Source organism: Coffea arabica, chromosome 11e (genome assembly GCF_036785885.1).
Source record: "Coffea arabica cultivar ET-39 chromosome 11e, Coffea Arabica ET-39 HiFi, whole genome shotgun sequence".
NCBI lineage: Eukaryota > Viridiplantae > Streptophyta > Magnoliopsida > Gentianales > Rubiaceae > Coffea > Coffea arabica.
In genome coordinates, this window is record NC_092331.1 from 52,891,878 (window position 1) to 52,912,258 (window position 20,381).

At 37.4% G+C, this 20,381-nt stretch overlaps 2 protein-coding genes and 1 non-coding gene across 3 annotated transcripts; 2 read left to right on the forward strand and 1 right to left on the reverse strand.

The window, feature by feature from the left end:
- The first annotated feature begins 8,804 nt into the window (after window positions 1–8,804).
- LOC113719350 (thaumatin-like protein) lies at window positions 8,805–9,629 on the forward strand. The gene is made up of 2 exons (XM_072071799.1): window positions 8,805–9,522; window positions 9,561–9,629. The coding sequence occupies exon 1, from the start codon at window positions 8,829–8,831 to the stop codon at window positions 9,501–9,503; it is 675 nt and encodes a 224-aa protein (XP_071927900.1). The 5' UTR covers window positions 8,805–8,828; the 3' UTR covers window positions 9,504–9,522; window positions 9,561–9,629.
- A 4,563-nt stretch (window positions 9,630–14,192) lies between these two features.
- LOC140021374 (uncharacterized) lies at window positions 14,193–19,839 on the reverse strand. Its single transcript, XM_072072135.1, has 6 exons — window positions 17,994–19,839; window positions 17,797–17,879; window positions 16,554–17,532; window positions 15,795–16,412; window positions 14,607–15,698; window positions 14,193–14,236 (listed from the first exon to the last, which is right to left on the reverse strand). Exons 1-6 carry the CDS (start codon window positions 19,837–19,839, stop codon window positions 14,193–14,195), a joined length of 4,662 nt encoding a protein of 1,553 aa, XP_071928236.1.
- LOC113719814 (small nucleolar RNA R71) lies at window positions 19,166–19,272 on the forward strand. The gene has a single exon (XR_003455055.1). It is a non-coding gene; the product is annotated as a small nucleolar RNA R71 (small nucleolar RNA).
- Window positions 19,840–20,381: the final 542 nt, after the last annotated feature.

The following is a 20,381-nucleotide window of genomic DNA, read 5'->3' on the forward strand; positions in this document are numbered from 1 at the left end:
GTAAAATGTAATTGTGACTTTATGAGTAAAATGAAGTACTTGGCTGCCATATATATATATATATATAACCCTGGAAACTTAATACTTTTATAGACATGAAAACAGAGGGGATCAGCAGCTACCATTGCCAATTAACGACAGGGATTATATCCAAATATAGACAATTTTAACCATTGTTTATTATAATTCCTTTTCTTTCTTTTTTTTTAAGCATAAACTTTTGCCCCTTATGCTCCTCTTAGAGAGCCAAGATCCTAGCATCAAGGGGGGCCAATCTCAGATAGCACATGAAATGTAGTAATAGAATAGTTAAGTGCAACAATGCCTATATTAAATATACCTTTTTTTCTTTCTGAATTAATTATACTTTCAAAGTGAAGTTGTGCATAAATTCAAAAGTGAAAACCATTCTATCTATTTGAGTTTAGAAACGTCGAAAGAATTTTTATGAAGGGTAATATTCATTTTTAGCTTTAAATAGGTCTAACGTTCTTGGGAAGGGTAATAATTATGAATATTTAATTATTTAGGGCAGGCAATATAGATGGAAAATTGAATTTTATAAATTCTAAATGGGAAAATAAGAGCAACTTTAAAAATTTTTAGACTTTCTAAACTTAAAAACTAATTTCCTTAAAAATGTGAAATGAAGGGGGAAAATGGTGGGGGGAGGGGGGGGGGGGGAATGCAAGCTACATGTGGTTCCACCACTGTTTCTTCACCTTTATTTAATCCACCCAAATATCTTTTTCCTAACATCAAAGAATTTAAGGATCATACAGTATCAAATGAAAACTTCATGGGTACAAAATGGTTCTTAGTAGGGTAAGCCTCTCTCTCTTTGGACATAGTAAAAAGATCAAAGATGCATGCCCATTCTTGTGCATAATTAGTATCAAAAAACTACCTCATTTGTTTGGACAGCTTTAGAAGGAGAAGGGATAATGGGCCAATGAGAACTTTGGGGGGAAGGGGGGTGGAAAAAAAACCCTTTACCACTACAATGCCATTAACTTATTGATAGAAGGATCACATCATGAAATCAAAAAAAATAATAAATTAAACTATACATATATAATCATGTATAATTTCTTGATTATATATATATATATATATAAAATAAATTAGAAATAAAAAGCTGTAAAACCAAAAAGAGTAGAATAGCCATTGTTGCCTTCTCAATAGAAGCATAGCGATTATTGAGGCTGGAAAAACTAACAACCAAAACCATGTTTTAACTTTTCCTTGAGGTTGTGATATATATATATATATTCCCCACCACAACAAAGTTTTCATTTAAATTATCTTTGAATGCAAAAATGAGCTGTACTTTTATGAACTTGTCTGCTTAAATTACATTAGATTTTGTTAACGTTGTAAAGGAAACACGTTCCTCTAACAATTGTGATGGTAATATTTTTGAAATCTAAATTTAATGTGCAACGCCTCCTCGCCTATTTCAGATGGCATGACTTATCCGTTATGCTTGTTTGTGGAGGCGTAAATTGACCAAACTACCTTCCATTTTTTCCCTTCCTACAGGACAAAGAAAATATATAACATTTCTTAGTTCAAAATAATACTGGAAAAAATAAGAATCAGCAAAATATTTACATTTCATGTCAAAGAAAGAGATGCATCAAAACAAAAATCACGGCCTTTCGAAGCTTATTGTGACTTGCAGAGAAGCTTAATCCTTGATACAAAATATGCATTTTCATAGTTATTATGTGCCTTATTTTCCAAACACTATTGTGGTTAATTACCATTTTTGTTTTAGAAATTAGTCGTCCAATTGTCATTAAGAATGGGTTTTTTTTTTTAATCATAGGCTACTATTTTAATTAAGAACAATTTTCTCATGTTATTTCTTTGGAATTTTGTTGATTATGATAAATGGAATCCTAATGACAGTTGTTTGTGATGTGTTTTTCAAATTCATTCTTTTGGATTCAGTTGGTACTAGCTTAATTATCTTTATTAACTCTACTGAAATGGATTGAGCTAACAAATTTGGGGGTTTCTGATTGGGCTCCTAGTGCTTTTGAGTGTAGAGCGGTGTCTATTAGCGAATTTCCATTATCAATTTTGGGTCGTACTCCCAACAGCCCAAAGAATTTAATTTACAAAAATGAAAATCCGTTTGAGTTTTAATACTACACATATACGCCCCAAGATTCAATTTGGTTGGCAAGAACATTACTCATGTGATTGTAAGCTATATGAGTCGACTCTCAATCGCTTCTCTTTTATTCCTTTTTAAGGTTTGAAGTCTCTCCTTGAAAAAAAAAGAAAAAAAAAAAGAGAAAACCCCACATATACTATTGAAGTTGCAAATTTTGTTAATAAAACCAAAAACAAATATAGAAAATTATTATAAACTATTTATTGCAAGTTTTGTCAATCATACACCAATTATGACTAACTTAAGAAATAATAGTTTCTTTTCCTTTTAAATAGTAAATAAGTTGAATATCCAAAAAAAAGATAAATAGAAATCTTAGTTTGTTTTGAAACATTATATAAACATGCATCAACACAATGCAAATCATAAATGGTAGGAAAATATTGCTGTATGCTATGCACGACACTATACGACAGAAATAAAGCAAAAGATACATAGTCCATTTCTTTTAGTTTTTAGCTATTTACACGTCTGTGTATATTGGTATAACCATGTCGTGTTTTCTTAGTACTTTTTGCACACTAAATGCGGAAACAAAACCAATCAACTATAATTGTCTCTAATTAAAAAAAATTTGGAGGATAAGGAATAAGGAGAAAGAATTAAAGATTAAAATGAATGAAATGCTTGCTACAATTCTAATTTTTTATTTTTTTTCCCTTTTTTTGTGATAGACATTTTTTCCTTGAAGAAAAAATAACACAAAGACAATAAATGTTAATTAAGGATTTTCAAACATTCTGGCATCAGCTGGTGATAATAATATCATCTTCGTTACATGCCTTTTTACTCACAATAAAAAAAAAAGGCATGTCAGTATAAGTTACTTAATTCTGCTCTCAAGTTTCCCCTCCTCTCGTATAGTATAAACTGCCTTACAGTCACTAGCAGCCTACTACAATAAAAGCTAGGGTAATATTAATATCCTGTAATCTGAACCCTAAATAGCTGGGAATTCCCAGTCAAGTCTTGCTGATAAACAAATGTATCCCAGTGCCTATTTAGGATTGCGGAGGAAAAGGTTTTTTAGCTAGTAGATATTCTTTTTTTTTTTTTGTTAAAGTATTTTCTACTTAATAATGTATAATTCTGAAATTTTTTGAAACATATTTCTCTCTTCATTTAGTTAAAGTTTATGATAAAATGGTTAAAATCAAATTTTTATTTTTTTAAAATATAGAAAAAAATTCTAAGAGTGCCAATTTCGAGCTTGTATTAAAAATGCCTGAGTGCCAAAAAATTTTACTCCTAAATTCAAAAAATGATACCTTAAAAGTTCTTTTATTCTCCAAATATACTTTTTCAATACAAGCAGTACCGTAATATCAAACAGACTCCCAGTATCTCAAAAAAAAAAAAAAAAAAAAAAGAAGCAAGAATAGCTGCCAACGGTTTCAAAAAGTTATTGTATGATTCAATATCACGTGTGAATAGAGCTGTTAATCGAGCCGAGTATTTGGCTGCCGAACTCGACTCGAGCTCGTTAGGAAAACGAGTTTTAAAATGTGTTCGAACTCGGCTCGTTAAATATACATGTGGCTTGAGCTCGAGCTCGAGTTCGTGCAAATTAACTTTAATAAAAATCTATAATTTTTAATTTTTATAATTTTGATTTTTAAAATAACAAATATGCCCTTCATTAATGAGTTCTAACGAGCTACTCGAGTATCAAACGAGCCGAGCTTGTTAACTAAACGAGCCTGTTTCGAGCTCGAGCTCGACTTGTTAACCAAAATTAACGAGTCGAGCTCGAGTTTTAATGAGTCGAGCTCTAACGAACTTTCGAACTACTCGATTGATTTAAGCTCTACGTGTGAATCTCACAGAAGGGTGTATTAAAATTACAATTGTGTTCAAAGTAATTTATATTATTATTAAACAAACAGAATTACAATTTGTTCAAATATATGTAACCCTCCTCGAGGATAGGCTGCTAGCTTGATAGGTACTTTACCCTCAACCCTCAAGGATAGGCAGCTAGCTTGATAGGTATTTTATATAAATTGATAGATACTTTACCCTCAAGGATAGGCAGCTAGCGTGATAGGTATTTTATATAAATTGCTAGGTACTTTACCCACAACCCTCAAGGATAGGCTCTAGCTTTTGACTTGGTTCGGACTAGAGAAGATGACAAACGGATGTAGGGTCTTGATTTATGCCCTCTCTACTGCTCCGAAATCTTCTTGTTAAAATTCTCGACTAAGTGAAAGAGGGCCAATTGCACCCCCCTCAACTTTTGAAATCTCCGGAATAACCTATAAAAATTTGTCTGAATTTTTTGAAATATATTTCTCTCTTCATTTAGTTAAAGTTTATGATAAAATGGTTAAAATCAATTTTTTATTTTTTAAAATATAGAAATAACTCTAAAAGTGCCAATTTCGAGCTTGTATTAAAAATGCCTACGTGGCAAAAAATTTTACTCCTAACTTCAAAAAAATGATACTTATTAAATACATTAAAAGTGCTTTTATTCTCCAAATGTACTTTTTTAGAACAAGCAATACCGCAATCTCAAACAGACTCCTAGTGTCTCAACGAAATATAGCCAAGAACAGCTACCAACTGTTCCGAAAAGTTGGGCCTATTTAGAACCTGAGTTTTTTAGGAGTTTGTCTAAAATTTTACTGTAGTGCACTGTAGAAGTTTTTGAAAAAATTTTGTAGAAGTTTTTATAAGGTGAAAATTTTTTTTTGTAAGATGAAAAATTTTGTAGAGTGAAAAACTTTTTTTTTCCTTTTCTTTTTTTTTCTTTTTTTTTTCTCTTTCTCTTTCTTTTTCTTTTCTTTCTTTCCTTTTTCTTTTCTTTCCTCTCTTCTTCTTTTTCTTCTTCCTTTTTCTTCTTCTTTTTTCTTTCTTTCCTCCCCGTTACCTCCCAGCAGCACTTACGCCCGCCACCCCTCTCCTCCCTTTCCCCTTCTCCTCTCGCCACCTCCCCTCTGCGACCGTGACCCCCTCCCCCCCGCCACCCCCTGCCCTTTCCCCCTGCCACCCCCTGCCCTTTCCTCTGCCAGCATGACCCCCTCCCCCCGCCACCCCTGCCTTTTCCCCAGCTTCTCCCGCCACTCCCCTGCCCTTTTCTCTGCCAGCGCGACCCCCTCCCCCTGCCACCTCTCCTGCCCTTTCCCCAGTTTCTCCTGCTACCTCCCCTGCGCGACCCCCTCCCCTGCCACCCCCTGCCCTTTCCCCAGCACGACCCCCTCCTCCCGCCACCCCCCGGATGGCGCTGAAATAGTCCTCCGGTTTCCGGCAAAAAGCATCGAGGAATTTACGGAACTTGGAACGTTTCGTCGCGGAGGATTTCCTCTTCTGCATCCAGTTGAATAAGGAAACCATCACGTTGAATTTGATGTCAAATTCCTCCATTCTGGACTTTTTTTTCCCCCTTTTTTTCTTTTTCTGGGCTATGATTTTGCTTGTTCGGTTCTTGGGGTTCTATGTTCACTTTTTGTGTTTGAAAATGAAGGATTTAAAAACTGCCTGAAATGGGGAGGGGGAAGGGGGTAGGGCTGGCAGAGGGGAAGAGGGGAGGGGGGAGAGAAAAAAAAACTTTGTGTATGGCCGGAACTGGCCGCCGGAATAGTAACTGGCGTCGGAAGTGGTGCTGGAGGTGGTGGCCGGCAGCGGAGGATGTGGTGGGTTGGGTGGGGGCGGAAAAAGAAAAAAAGTTTGAAGGGAAAGTTTTTTTTGTGTATTTTTGAAGTGTGTAGGTAAAAAGTTTTGGGAAGTTTTTTGGGGTTCCTGTAGCAAAAGTTGTTAAAAAACTAGTAGGTAAAAAATTTGGTCTAAAAACTCACTTCCAAACAGGCCCGTTATTTTATCAAATTAACTTTACTCAAATACATAACTCTAATCATATTATATTCATAAATATATATATTTTAAATTATTAATCCATTTATATCCAAATCCGGGTCTAATACGTGGCAGAATACTATATTCCGTATTCAACCCGTTTTTTGTTTGACAAAATGGATCCGGATCAGGATCCGGATAACGGAATTAAATCTCTATCCGTACCCGCAATAATTTCACGGATCCGGTCCGGGTCTAAATCCGAACCATTGACAGGCCTAATTGTATGATTCAGCGTCATGTGTGAATCTCGCAAAAGGGTGTATTAAAATTACATTGTGTTCAAAGAAATTTATATTATTAATCAAACAGATTTAAAATTTGTTCAACTAGATGTAACCCTCCTGGCAGCGCAACGGTCCCTGCCCTTATGGATAGGCTGCTAGGTTGATAGGTAATACCATACCATTGAGTAATAGCAACCTCTGGCTGGTATGCCAAACTATCTACAAAAGATAAGCTGTTAGCTTGGTAGGTAATACCATACCATACCATTAAGTAATACCATGCCTTTATTGTCCTTTTGTGTTGTTGCTTTTGTATAAGGGAACTCTTGAGACTAAGAAGCTAGAGAATCACACTGGGCAAAAGTTACAGTAACTGAATTTAGATTGAACAAACCATCAGCCTTTGGGTTAGTGGTGACCACCAAGCGGAAGCCTTATCTCCTAATTGCCATATTATGTGGCTCTCTAAAAAATCTAGACGGGTGTGTACTATACCCGTTGTATACCCGTCTAATTCGATGATGGTTCAATTCCCGTCGATTCTCTTCCATTGGCTCAGTTGGGCCTTCACTTAAAATAGGTTAGAGTAGGGGTAGGAGTATATGTAGAGTAAACTATTGTCGACTGTAAAAAAAAAAAATTTAGATTGAACATGAATTTAGCAATTTAGCCACCTGAAATGCTATCCTGATAAGTTGCCAAAACTGAAGTTTATGCTCAAAAAAATTGCTTGAACTGAACACTGCTCCAAACGGGACTAATGGGTTTTATTTTGTTTACTCCAGGAAACTTTTATAGATCCAGGGTTAGAAGTGTTATTCCTCTTGATATACTGATTGAATTTTCTAAGCTTCCTCAAGTCATTTGCCTAACTTTTGAATTGGTTCGGACCAAAGAAGGATGACAAACAGATGTAGGCAGGAGTAGGGTCTTGAATCTTGTTAAAATTCTCGACTGTGGAAGAAGGCATATCAATTTTAGCTATTAGACTAAAACTTTCTCGATATATTGAAAATTTGACATTCACTACGTCATAACATGTTTTAACGTATGATCACCATTTTCTTGTTTTGAACATACACGTCAGTCATTCAATGTGGCTAATTAATATCTGTATATTGCTAATTCTTTCCACTAATTAAGTGATAAGATAATTCTTTTGAACGATATTTGTAGGAAAATTGTAACATAATATTTTATTAATAGCCGCTTTTGTGATAGTAAAAGAAGTTAGAAAGTAATTCCTGAAATTAATCCCACATCGATCAAAGGGGGGTTGAGGGTTAGATTATTAGTTTCCTGGATGGTCTCAAGAGTTGCCGGTTTTTGAGGTTTACTTGGGATTAAGGGTTAGTAATTTAATTCTGATTTCTTCATTGAAAGTAATTCTTGAAATTAATGTGGTTAAAAAAACGCTCCATCCAAACAGAAAATTCACGTCTTTTGATTCTTTTTGTCTTTCGTGGAAGTAATCCACGAATTGGACACTTGAGAAAAAATGGAGCATCGATTAAAAGAACAATCAAGTTTACGTGACCAGATAAAAAGAACAATGAGCAGGGGCGGAGTCAAGGCCAGCCCAATTGCACCCTCCTCAACTTTTGAAATCTCTAGAATAACCTATAAAAATTTGTCTTTTATTGTTGTTGCCCAACTTTTGCCTCCCTTGAAATTTAATAATATTCCCTCTAACCTTACAATTCCCCCCCCCCCACCCAAAAATTTTAAAATTGTATGCAGTTACCACCATCATTTCTACAATGCAACATTAACATAAAATATATTATACGATGCTATTTTTATTTTCTTTCTAACAAATCTTATTCACTCAACATTAAGCTTATCATATATATTAAACTATATGAATTACAAGCAAATCAAACATATATATATTCATTTGACTCTCTATACATTATCCGCCTATTGTATGTATGAATATATACATCTAATACGCAATGCATAATTTAATTATTATGCACTTTTATACAATTTTTATGCATAGTTGTAATTACTATGTAATTTTATCCCATTAGAAGACCTGATAATTTTTGCAAATGAAAACAAGTTGTAGACAATTTTTTAAATTGTTTTAATATTAAATAAAGTGGCAGTACATCAAAGACATTTAGTTATCCCAAAAATCTATAACACATTGTAAATTTATGTTAGTATTATTACAGGAGATTATACAACTCCTTTTGGTATCGTATCCTCAAGTCAAATTCATGGTTAGATGGTGAAATAAGTTTTTCGGACCCTTAGACTGTATTACTTCAATCATTTAAAATTTGAACCACTATTAATTACCACTAAAAGATAAAAATTACGGGAATGGTTTCTCAAGGGGAATATAAAATTTTCTTAATATTGCACCTCATGAATAAAGGTCCTAACTCCACCAATGACAACGAAGGATGGCAGCTGGCTGAAATTATGCGGAAGGATTATTGACATATCCGCATCTTTTGAATCATTCCTATTCACCAATATAAACCCCCAAGCTGTGGCATCTTGAAACCACAACCAGCTACCAGTTCACTTAGAAAGTTTGAAACACCATGAAGTTCACCTACACTTTATCCCTTTTGGTTTTGTGCCTAACTTTATCCTTAACCTTCACCAATGCTGCAAATTTCAACATTATAAACCAATGTACCTACACAGTTTGGGCAGCTGCTTTCCCAGGCGGTGGCAGGCGGCTCGACCGAGGCAAATCATGGTCCCTAAACGTGGCTCCTGGCACCACCCACGCTCGCATTTGGGGCCGAACCAATTGCAACTTTGATGCCAAAGGCCAAGGCCACTGTCAAACAGGTGACTGCAAAGGGCGCCTCGAGTGCCAAGGCTATGGAAGTCCTCCAAATACGATAGCTGAATTCTCCCTAAACCAGCCTAACAACTTAGACTACATCGACATTTCCAACGTTGATGGATTCAACATCCCAATGGAGTTCAGCTCCGTTACTCGTTGCCGTAATATCAGATGTTCAGCGCCTATTGTTGATCAATGCCCAGCTAAGCTAAGAACTCCAGGTGGATGCCACAATCCGTGCACTGTTTTTAAAACAAATGAGTATTGTTGCACCAATGGCCCAGGAAGCTGCCGCCCGACCGACTTCTCCAGGTTCTTTAAGAGCAGGTGCCCTGATGCTTATAGCTATCCTCAAGATGATCCCACAAGCTTGTTTACTTGCCCAAGTGGTACAAATTATAGGGTTGTCTTCTGCCCTTAAATAAAGCTAGATATTTAAGGTTCTTGTGACAGCTTATATGCCCAACAACTTTACCAGAAAAGTAGATTATGAGAAATAAACGCATATGTGAACCTTGTGGTAATGGTTCACTGGAATTGGGATAAATTTGAGCACATATAGCATTGTGCGATTTGTCTTCTTTATCAGCATTTTGGCTCTTTAAACAACTTATGAACTAGATGACCAGTTCAAAACTAATGAAGTTTTACTAAATTAATCTGTAAGAAGGATTTACAGATCTCTTGTTTTAAATTAGATTGTCAAAATACTTTGTTCCCCGCACTTCAAAAAATTGATTCATGTTTTGGTTTAACTTACATAGGAGAATTCCTTTTTTTTTTTTTTTTAATTTAGACGATCTCTCCAGTCAAACACTAAGATGTCATATAACTCAAAATAATTTGTTTAAGTTTATTACACAATCATACTTCATGTATATAAATGTTACCACAAAATCAAGAGTAAGAAAAGTTTGTCTTTCAACAATTGAAGAAATGGAAGCTTGGTGTAAATTCAAAACAAAAATGGAGATTTCTATACTAAGGTAAACCCCAAAACAATTGAAAATGATAATCTCATGAAATAACAAAGATGGTGATATGAAAGATTACTAAGTAAGATAAAGGTGCGATTAAGGCGTTCAATCGAGGAAACTTGTAGATGCCAAATTGGCAATGTGATGCACATATGCTTAAAGTATTCAACCATTCATTCTTAAAAGTTGGAATTGGGCCGATGCTATGTCCGATTGGATATTTATTACATTATACTGTTATATTCATGGAAACAGTGATGTAAATGAATAAAATATTTCATCTATAGTGAATATAATATTAGGGTAAATTATTTATAATCCCTATGTAATTTTACATAATGTCAGATAATCCCTCTAATGTTTCAAAATAGTCACATAATCCCCTTTGATTTTATGTAAAGTAGAGAATGGATGAAACGAACAATCAATTACAATGTGTATACCAAACGTGCTCTAAATACATGTGTCATAATCTTTTCGTTTCCATGTAACCCCCTTATGAGTAGTATAATTACCCACTTTACCCCCTATAATGTTTGCATTTATCCAAATAATCTTCTATGCTTTTATATAAGATAATTAAGCTGTCAATTGATTTAGTATTTATTTAAGGGCACTATTAATATTTTAATTAATGATATTACATAGGCTATTTTCTATTAAATTTCCCCTTTACATGAAATCATAGGGAGTTGAAGTAGATATTTTGAAACGTTAGAGGAGTCATGTGACAATAGACGAAACCATAGGGGGGTCATATATAATTTACCTATAATATTATAATGTAGTTGTACACCAAAAATTTAAACATGCACAATAATGCAACCAAATTGCACAAAAAACCCAGCATCCCGTTCGCTAAAATTATGTATGGGGAAAGAGATAAATGTTACTGTAAGGATAAAATATGAATACTATTCGGCAAATTCAGAACTTGACAGTTACTGACAGGTGTCGAGCCTGTGCAATAAAAAATACCTACTCGAGAAAAATGAATTTTCTGTGTATAGTAGTGAGTAGGGTCGAATCCACAGGGACTGGAAAAAAATTCGATTCTTTTCAAGTTCGGGACACGGGGGATTTTTATCAGATAAAACTAAAAATAAATAATTAAACAATTTAACTAAAAATAATTAAACAATTTAACCAAAGATAAATAATTAATTAATACAATTGTAAATAGCAATTAAATAAATAATAAATAAATTCTAGCCAAGGATACAACTACGCAGACACAGTTCATTCATCCGATTATTGATGCAAAGAAGGTTCACTTAATTTAATTAATAGGCTAGTTATAGTCGCCGATAAGCTCTAACGACCAGCTTTTCCTTAATTTATTGATAACCAAGGTACGACCGTTGATTACCTCTAACTAGAAAATACTCCTAGGTACGACCGTAGGAATTAATTTCCTAATTGCATTAAAAACTAGAAAAGCCTAACCCAAATTAATAACACGCTACGAGGGTTATTTAAATCAGATTGCATGTTCTCCTAGTATGTGAAAATACTAGTTGCCACTAATATTAACCAACTAAACAATTACGGATTTAATTGATTAATTTGACAAGAGATTAAAAAGTCAAATTGCACATCGGGCCCTTGATATCCAATTAACAAAATAATCCCATGGAAATTAAAATAGAAAACATGCAAATATTAACAAATTAAGGAACATGTAAAATTAATTAGATCTCACAGATATTTGGGACTGCGTCTTCGCGTTGATCCTTGACTAGAGGAGAAAATTAGCCACGCCTCATAAGAAAATCTTCACACAATTCAATTGAATTTAAAGACATCATCTTTCTTCGATAATTGAGAGAGTGAATAACAAAGCTCTCAGAAGAGAATAAGAAAATTGCACACTAGAATTCAACAAACCAAAACAACTCCCTATTCTCTCCTCTGGAACATCCCTCGGAGAGAAAAACTAAAACTCCTCTTCCCAGACGGAAGAGAGGAAGAAAAACTCACCCCCGAAATGTGCGGCTCTCCCCCGCATAAAAACAAGCCAATTCCAAACTTCACTCCACGCTCACAAAAGAAAAACATTCCTTCCTTACCTAATCAACTCCACCGAAAACAAAAGCAAAGCCAACTATGGTTTGTCGGTTCCCTTTGACCAAGTGCACACGTTCACAAATAAGAGAGCAAACCAAAAATGTGCAAAGAAAGCACACTTTAGACAATACAACTTATTTGCGGTCCCCACTAACTTTGACATGTTGTCTAGCCAAATTGAATTCCCAAATGCAATTCCATTCTTCTACGTTGGTTTGCACCAAAATTGTGCAAAGTTCCACAATAATCTTCTCAAGAGGTTTCTGCTCCCATTTCTGAAATTATATCCAAATACCAAATATAAATATATATTGACAATTAAAACAAATTAAAGCAATATTTGGCAAGGATAAAAAGGAAAATTAACAATAAAATTACTAACAATTAACATCCTATCAATTCCCCCCACACTTAAATCATGCTTGTCCTCAAGCATGGGAACAACTAAATTCAACAATGGCTAACTCTCATTTCATTTACTGCCAAGCTATGCTTATCCCAAAATCAAGTTTTAGTGGCTAAGTGTCAAGACATATTTCTCACGATTAGCTCCTGAAATCATAGACTCGTCCAATTCATGGCTAACTCGTCTAAGAAATTAAAATATTAAACTAGCAAAAGTTAGCAATTGGGTCAACTGAAAATCAAAATCTCAACATTGAAGAACAAGGATCGGCAGGCCAATATGATCATAAGTTTACACATTATTTTATTCTCTCTCTCTTTTTTTTTTTTTTTTTAACAATTAAAATTTTTTTTTTTTTTTCAAAAATGCTCAGTCCCAAGCTATTCAAGTCTTTTGACGTGAACTCTGACATTTTTAGATGAAAGAGCCCAGTTACTCAACTTTTCACTGCTTCAGGACTAACTACTCATAGATATCGCCACTTTTTGACGCGAAAGTCGACACTTGTGGTGAAGACTCCCGGTTACTGGGTGACGGCACTAGCGAAGTAGAGTCATTTATTAATCACAATTAAAGTATCAGAATACCAGATAATTAAAGATCATGGCCCACGTCATCTCCTAATATGGAGAACTAAGATCAACAATTGCCCAATCCACATAACAATTGCTAATAAAATATTTAAATTGCCTAAACAAGTTAATCACAATTTGCACCAAGTCATTAAACTCATGATATTCACCAAGATAACATGCGTTTACTTGCCATCTAAACAAAATTCATAGGATAAATCACAACCAGCAATAAACGAATGAATTGCCATATTTATTCATCAAAACACTAGTAAGAAAGGCAGTAAATTAAAGAAACACCAATCAAAACTAAACCCAAATCCCCCCCACACTTAAATCACACATTGCCCTCAATGTGATAATGAAACAGTAAAAATAAGAAGAAGGACAACGAAACTCCCCTGAAGCTGGTGCCAGCTATTAGCACCTGTAGTTGGAGGAGGCGGAGCGGAGGTCAAAGGGTCGGGATCGTGGTTTCACCATTCTTTCCAAATTGTACTAAATAAATAAAAATCAAGCAAAGTAAAAAGAAACAAGCAAAGTAACACAGAAGTATCCAACTAAGGATGAATAGAAATGTCAGGTAGTCCAAACACGTAAAATTTTCAAAAACGTACTGTAATAAAAATAATAAAAACATACTGCAATAATAAAATAAGGAAATAAAAAAAAATAATAGAAAGAGATTGAGGCAGGCGCGTGCATACGAAGCCAGTGGTGCGATGAAGGTGGTGGCTGTGAGAGAGAAGAGTTTGCGGCAGCTGGATCTGGTGGTGCTCAGCGACTGCGGGTGGTGGGCGACGGGTTGGGGTAGCGCGCGCGAGGGGGCGGCGGGCTCCAGGTGGCGCGCGTGAGGAGCGGCGATGGCGTCGGTGGAGCAGGAGGAAGGAAGGAGACCTGGGGCGGCGGCGGCGGCTCTGGTTGAAGGAACCAGAGAAAAGGGAAAAACAGGGAAAGAAGAAAGAAAGAAAGAAAGAAAGGAAGAAAGAAGAAAGAAAAAGAAAAGAAGAAAAAGAAGGATTTTTTTTTTTTTTTTAGGTCGTCAAACACCGCGTGGGCGCGCCAAGATTGGCCTTCGTCCCCTGACCTCAGGAGACACCAACGCCGCGTGGGCGCGCCAAGATTTCACTTCCTGATTTCAGTAAAGGAAATATGAGTACTGATACTACCCAACGAGTAAATGACCCAATGCAAAAGAACCAACTAGAAAGAACAAAACAACTAGAAATAACAAAACTAATATTTGGGTTGCCTCCCAAACTAGCGCCTTTCTTTAATGTCTTTGGCTAGACATAGCCCATAATTTGCTTAAACCAAGCAAATTGGGTCCTCCAAATGCGTCATCTCTACTCGCTCAACTGGAGCCTCATCATAATAAGGCTTGAGACGATGACCATTCACCACAAATTTCTTCTCCGTCTTCAGACTCTGGATCTCCACTGCACCATAATCAAAGACATTAGTTACAACAAAGGGACCAATCCAACGAGAACGTAGCTTACCTGGAAATAACTTCAATTTGGAGTGGTATAGTAAAACTTTTTGCCCGCAGACGAATGTCTTCCTAGAGATCTGTTGGTCATGAAAGATCCGATTCTTCTCTTTATAGATCATTGCATTCTCGTACGCTTCATTTCGGATTTCTTCCAACTCTTGTAATTGCAACTTCCTTTGAATTCCGCCCTCCTCGATATCCATATTGCATTGCTTGACCGCCCAAAACGCTCTATGCTCAAACTCTACCGGGAGATGACATGGCTTTCCAAATACCAATCGGTAAGGGGACATGCCAATGGGTGTCTTGTATGCCGTCCTATATGCCCATAGTGCATCCTCTAGTCTCACACTCCAATCCTTTCTATCGGGTCGGACCATCTTTTCTAGAATTGATTTGATCTCTCGGTTCGATACTTCCGCCTGACCATTTGTCTGAGGATGGTAGGATGTAGAGACTTTGTGCAAGACACCGTATCTCCTAAACATTGCAGCGATCATTTTGTTGCAGAAATGAGTACCCCGATCACTTACAATTGCTCGTGGCATCCCAAAGCGGACAAAAATATTAGACTTAACGAATTCTGCAACCACTTTGGAATCATTAGTGCGGGTGGCCTTTGGTTCTACCCACTTCGAAACATAATCTACAGCAAGCAATATATACAAAAAACCACAGGACGAAGGAAAAGGACCCATAAAATCAATGCCCCAAACGTCAAAAATTTCAACAAAAATCATTGGGGTTTGAGTCATTTGACCCCTACGAGAGATATTACCCACTCTTTGACACTTATCACATAACTTACAAAATGAGTAGGCATCCTTGAATAGAGTTGGCCAATAGAATCCACTCTCTAGCACCTTACGAGCCGTTCTCTTCGGTCCAAAGTGACCTCCACATGCAAAAGAGTGACAATATGCTAGAATAGATTGAAATTCAACTTCACTTACACATCTACGGATGATTTGATCGGCACCCCGCTTCCAGAGGTAAGGATCATCCCAAATGTAGAACTTTGCATCGCTCCTCAACTTGTCTCTCTTTGCCTTAGGCCATCCTGTAGGAAATTTGTCAGTGACTAGAAAATTAACAATATCTGCATACCAAGGCAAGGATGAATTAATAGAAAATAAATGCTCCTCGGGAAATGCTTCTCTCAATGGGAGGTCCTCTTCGACGACTTGTACTCGACTCAAGTGATCTGCTACCAGGTTCTCTGCCCCTTTCTTATCTCGGATCTCCAGGTTGAACTCTTGTAACAACAATATCCACCGTATCAATCGCGGTTTTGCCTCTTTCTTGGTCAATAAATACCGTAAAGCTGCATGATCAGAAAAAATAATAACTTTAGCACCAAGTAAATAAGACCGAAATTTTTCTAAGGCAAAAACAACTGCTAAAAGCTCCTTTTCGGTGGTTGAATAGTTCAATTGAGCTCCGTTCAAGGCTCGAGATGCGTAGTAGATAGCATGAGCTGCCTTTCCTACTCTTTGACCCAATACCGCACCCACTGCATAGTCGCTGGCGTCACACATGATTTCGAATGGGAGGTTCCAGTCAGGGGGTTGGATAATAGGTGAGGTGGTCAATAACTCCTTTAACTTATTGAATGCCCCCTTACATGTTTCATCAAATTCGAAGGATACATCTTTTTGCAAAAGTTGGAACAAGGGTGCTCCAATTTTCGAGAAATCCTTGATGAACCTTCTATAGAAACCTGCGTGACCCAAGAAAGAACGAACTTCCCGCACACTCGCGGGGTAAGGTAAAGTAGATATAACATCTATTTTTGCCTTATCAACCTCAATACCTGTAGATGATACAACATGACCCAAAACTATCCCGTGTTCAACCATAAAATGACATTTTTCCCAATTAAGCACGAGATTAGTTTCTATACACCTTACTAAGATCAATTTCAGGTTATCTAGACAGTTTTCAAAACTTTCACCATATACACTGAAATCGTCCATGAAAACCTCAATAATCTTCTCAACATATTCTGAAAAGATACTTACCATGCATCTTTGGAAGGTAGCAGGTGCATTACACAATCCAAATGGCATCTTTCGGTATGCAAATGTTCCAAATGGGCAGGTGAAAGTAGTCTTCTCTTGGTCCTCGGGTGCGATGGCAATTTGAAAATAACCTGAAAATCCATCCAAGAAACAATAGTAAGCTCGACATGCTAGTCGCTCCACCATTTGGTCAATGAAAGGGAGGGGGAAATGGTCCTTTTTCGTGACGGCATTTAGCTTTCGGTAATCGATACACTGTCGCCATCCGGTGGGCTTTCGAATTGGTACGAGCTCACCCTCTTGGTTTGATTCTACCGTCACCCCTGCCTTCTTCGGGACCACCTGTACTGGACTTACCCACGGGCTATCTGATATTGCAAATATAATTCCAACGTCCAGCAGTTTTAAAATCTCTTTCTTTACGACCTCCATCATGAGAGGATTTAATCTCCGTTGAGCTTGCCGTACGGGTTTAGAATTCTCCTCGAGTCGAATTCGGTGCATACACACCGCGGGACTAATTCCCTTGATGTCGGCGATGGTCCATCCTATCGCCTGCTTATGTTCCCTAAGAACTCGAAGTAGTTTCTCTTCTTGAACCTTTGATAAACCCGCGGAGATGATCACTGGAAGTGTCTCCCCTTCACCCAAGTATGCATATTTCAGGTGTTTCGGCAGCGGTTTCAGTTCCAAAACAGGTGCCTGCACCACAGATGGAAGTAACCTTTTGTGAGGTTCAGGTATAAAAATGGGTGCGAGGTCATACCTTGTCTTCGTGGTTGGTAACGTTTGCAACGATCCAATCACGCATTTAAGCTCTTCACTCAACTCTACTCCAGAGGTTGTTTCGGACTCGAAGTGCCTGGTCAGAACGACCTCTAGCTCATCCCTGCCTTCAATTTCAAAAACCTCCTGTATAGCAGGGTCAATAACATTTACCGAGAAAACAGAGCCAACATTTGAATCGGATGGATATTTCATGGTCTCAAAGATGTTAAAGTGGACAATCTCACCATCAAATTCCATAGACAAAGTACCCTTATTAACATCAATTTTGGTTCGGGCTGTGCTCAAAAAGGGTCTACCTAACAACAAAGGTGACGGATCACGGGAGTGTTCATCCTCCATGTCGAGCACAAAAAAATCAGCTGGAAAAATCAATTCATTAATTTTTACCAAAACATCTTCAATCAACCCGTCAGGGTATGCATTGGTCCTGTCAGCTAGTTGGATTATTATTCCAGTTTCTTTCAAATGGCCTAAGTTCAAAGAAGCATAAATAGATTTCGGCATGACATTAATCGATGCTCCTAGATCTAACATGGCCTTTCCAATCAAAGTATTACCTATCCTACAAGGAATAGTAAACATACCTGAATCTCCGCATTTTGGTGGAAGTTTCCTTTGTAGAATTGTCGAAACATTCTTCCTAACTATAACTCGTTCATCCCCTTTCAACCGCTTGCGATTGGCACACAGGTCCCTCAAAAATTTTGCGTACCTGGGTACTTGTTTAATCGCATCCAGTAGGGGTATGTTGATCTCCACCTTGCGAAAGATCTCCAGGACCTCTTTTTCCTTGTCTTGCTTCTTTGGTTTCTCTAACCTGCTAGGAAAGGGAGGTGGATTAGTTTTAGTTGTAGGAATTGGGTTCGAGGGTACCTTTACATTTTTGTTGTCTGTGCCCTCCTCTTCCAATTCTTTTTCAATCCGTTCCTCGTCCTTGTCTTTAGGAATCACCGGTTCGGGTCCTTGAACTTCCTTGCCACTCCTTAAGGTCATTGCACTTACATTCTTTGGATTTGCCTCAGGTTGAGATGGCAATTTTCCTTGAACTTGGGACTCCAAACGGTTGATTGTTATAACCATTTGATTCATTTGATTTTGCAATGATTGCACCTGTCCCAGTTGATTTCTCATGCTTTGCAGGTCTGAATCCGTCTTTTGTTGATTGGCAAGTAATTGCTTCATCATTTCTTCCATGGACGGACTTGAGTTTGAAGGGGGTGGTGGTGGTGGTGGGCGAGGATGATACTGCTGTTGGTGTCCTTGCTGTCTATTTGGCACAAAGTTAGACTGCCTATTTCCTCCATAACTAAGGTTGGGGTGATCCCTCCAACCAGGATTGTAGGTGTTTGAGTATGGATCATATGGCTTTCTTGGCGCGGGCGCGTGGCCAGCCATGTTCACCTGTTCTGCAGTTTCTTCTTGAACCAGTGGACACATTTCCGTAGGATGACCCACGGCAGTGCACACCCCACACACTTTGGCTTGTGAAGCATTCCCCACAGCTAATTGTCTTACAAAAGATGTTAATTCGGAGATCTGCTGTTGGATAGAGGACGTTTCCACCTCATTCACCCTGCGCGTCGGGATGTCCTCTCTTGAACCAAACTGTTGTGAGTTCTCAGCCATCCCTTCAATCAACTCCCATGCTCCTCGAAGGGTTTTGTTCACCAACGCCCCTCCACTTGCAGCATCGATTATGCTTCTGTCCCTGAAAAGTAATCCCTCATAGAAATATTGGATGAGCAGTTGCTCACTTATCTGATGTTGAGGGCATTTGGTGCACAGTTTCTTAAACCTCTCCCAGTACTCATAGAGTGACTCGCCTGGGTGTTGTTTGATGCCACATATCTCTTTCCTTAGGCTCGCAGCTCGAGACGCCGGAAAGTACTTGTCCAGAAATTTTTTCTTCAATTGATCCCACGTGGTGATACTACCAGGTGGTAGGTAGTAGAGCCAGTCTTTTGCGGAGTCCTTCAAAGAGAAGGGGAAAGCCCTCATCTTTATTTGCTCTTCTGTAATTCCCGGAGGCTTCATACTGTTGCAAACGACGTCGAACTCTTGCAAGTGCTTGTAGGGCTCCTCACCTGGTAGACCATGAAAAGATGGCAAGAGATGAATTAGACCAGATTTTAGTTCAAAGGGAGTGTCATCATTTAAATTTGGAAAAGTAATGCACAAGGGCTGCTGATTTAAATCAGGAGCAGCCAACTCCCTTAATGTTCGTGCATTTGCCATAGTGACTTCCTCTTGGTCTGAATCACTCGAATTGTCACCAGACAAATTTGTCGGCTCAACCTCTGGATCAAGTCCCTGAGGTGCAATACCGTATTGCTCTTCTCTGAGCCGCCTGGTTTCTTTCCTCGTTCTACGCGCGATCTTCTCTACTTCAGGATCGAAAATTAATTCGCCTGTACGAGAAGAACGAGACATAAACTAGAAAAATACCAGAAAATTAGAACAAAAATGAACTTAAAAAGAAACAAATAATTAACGCCAGTCCCCGGCAACGGCGCCAAAAATTGACAGGTGTCGAGCCTGTGCAATAATAAATACCTACTCGAGAAAAATGAATTTTCTGTGTATAGTAGTGAGTAGGGTCGAATCCACAGGGACTGGAAAAAAATTCGATTCTTTTCAAGTTCGGGACACGGGGGATTTTTATCAGATAAAACTAAAAATAAATAATTAAACAATTTAACTAAAAATAATTAAACAATTTAACCAAAGATAAATAATTAATTAATACAATTGTAAATAGCAATTAAATAAATAATAAATAAATTCTAGCCAAGGATACAACTACGCAGACACAGTCCATTCATCCGATCATTGATGCAAAGAAGGTTCACTTAATTTAATTAATAGGCTAGTTATAGTCGCCGATAAGCTCTAACGACCAGCTTTTCCTTAATTTATTGATAACCAAGGTACGACCGTTGATTACCTCTAACTAGGAAATACTCCTAGGTACG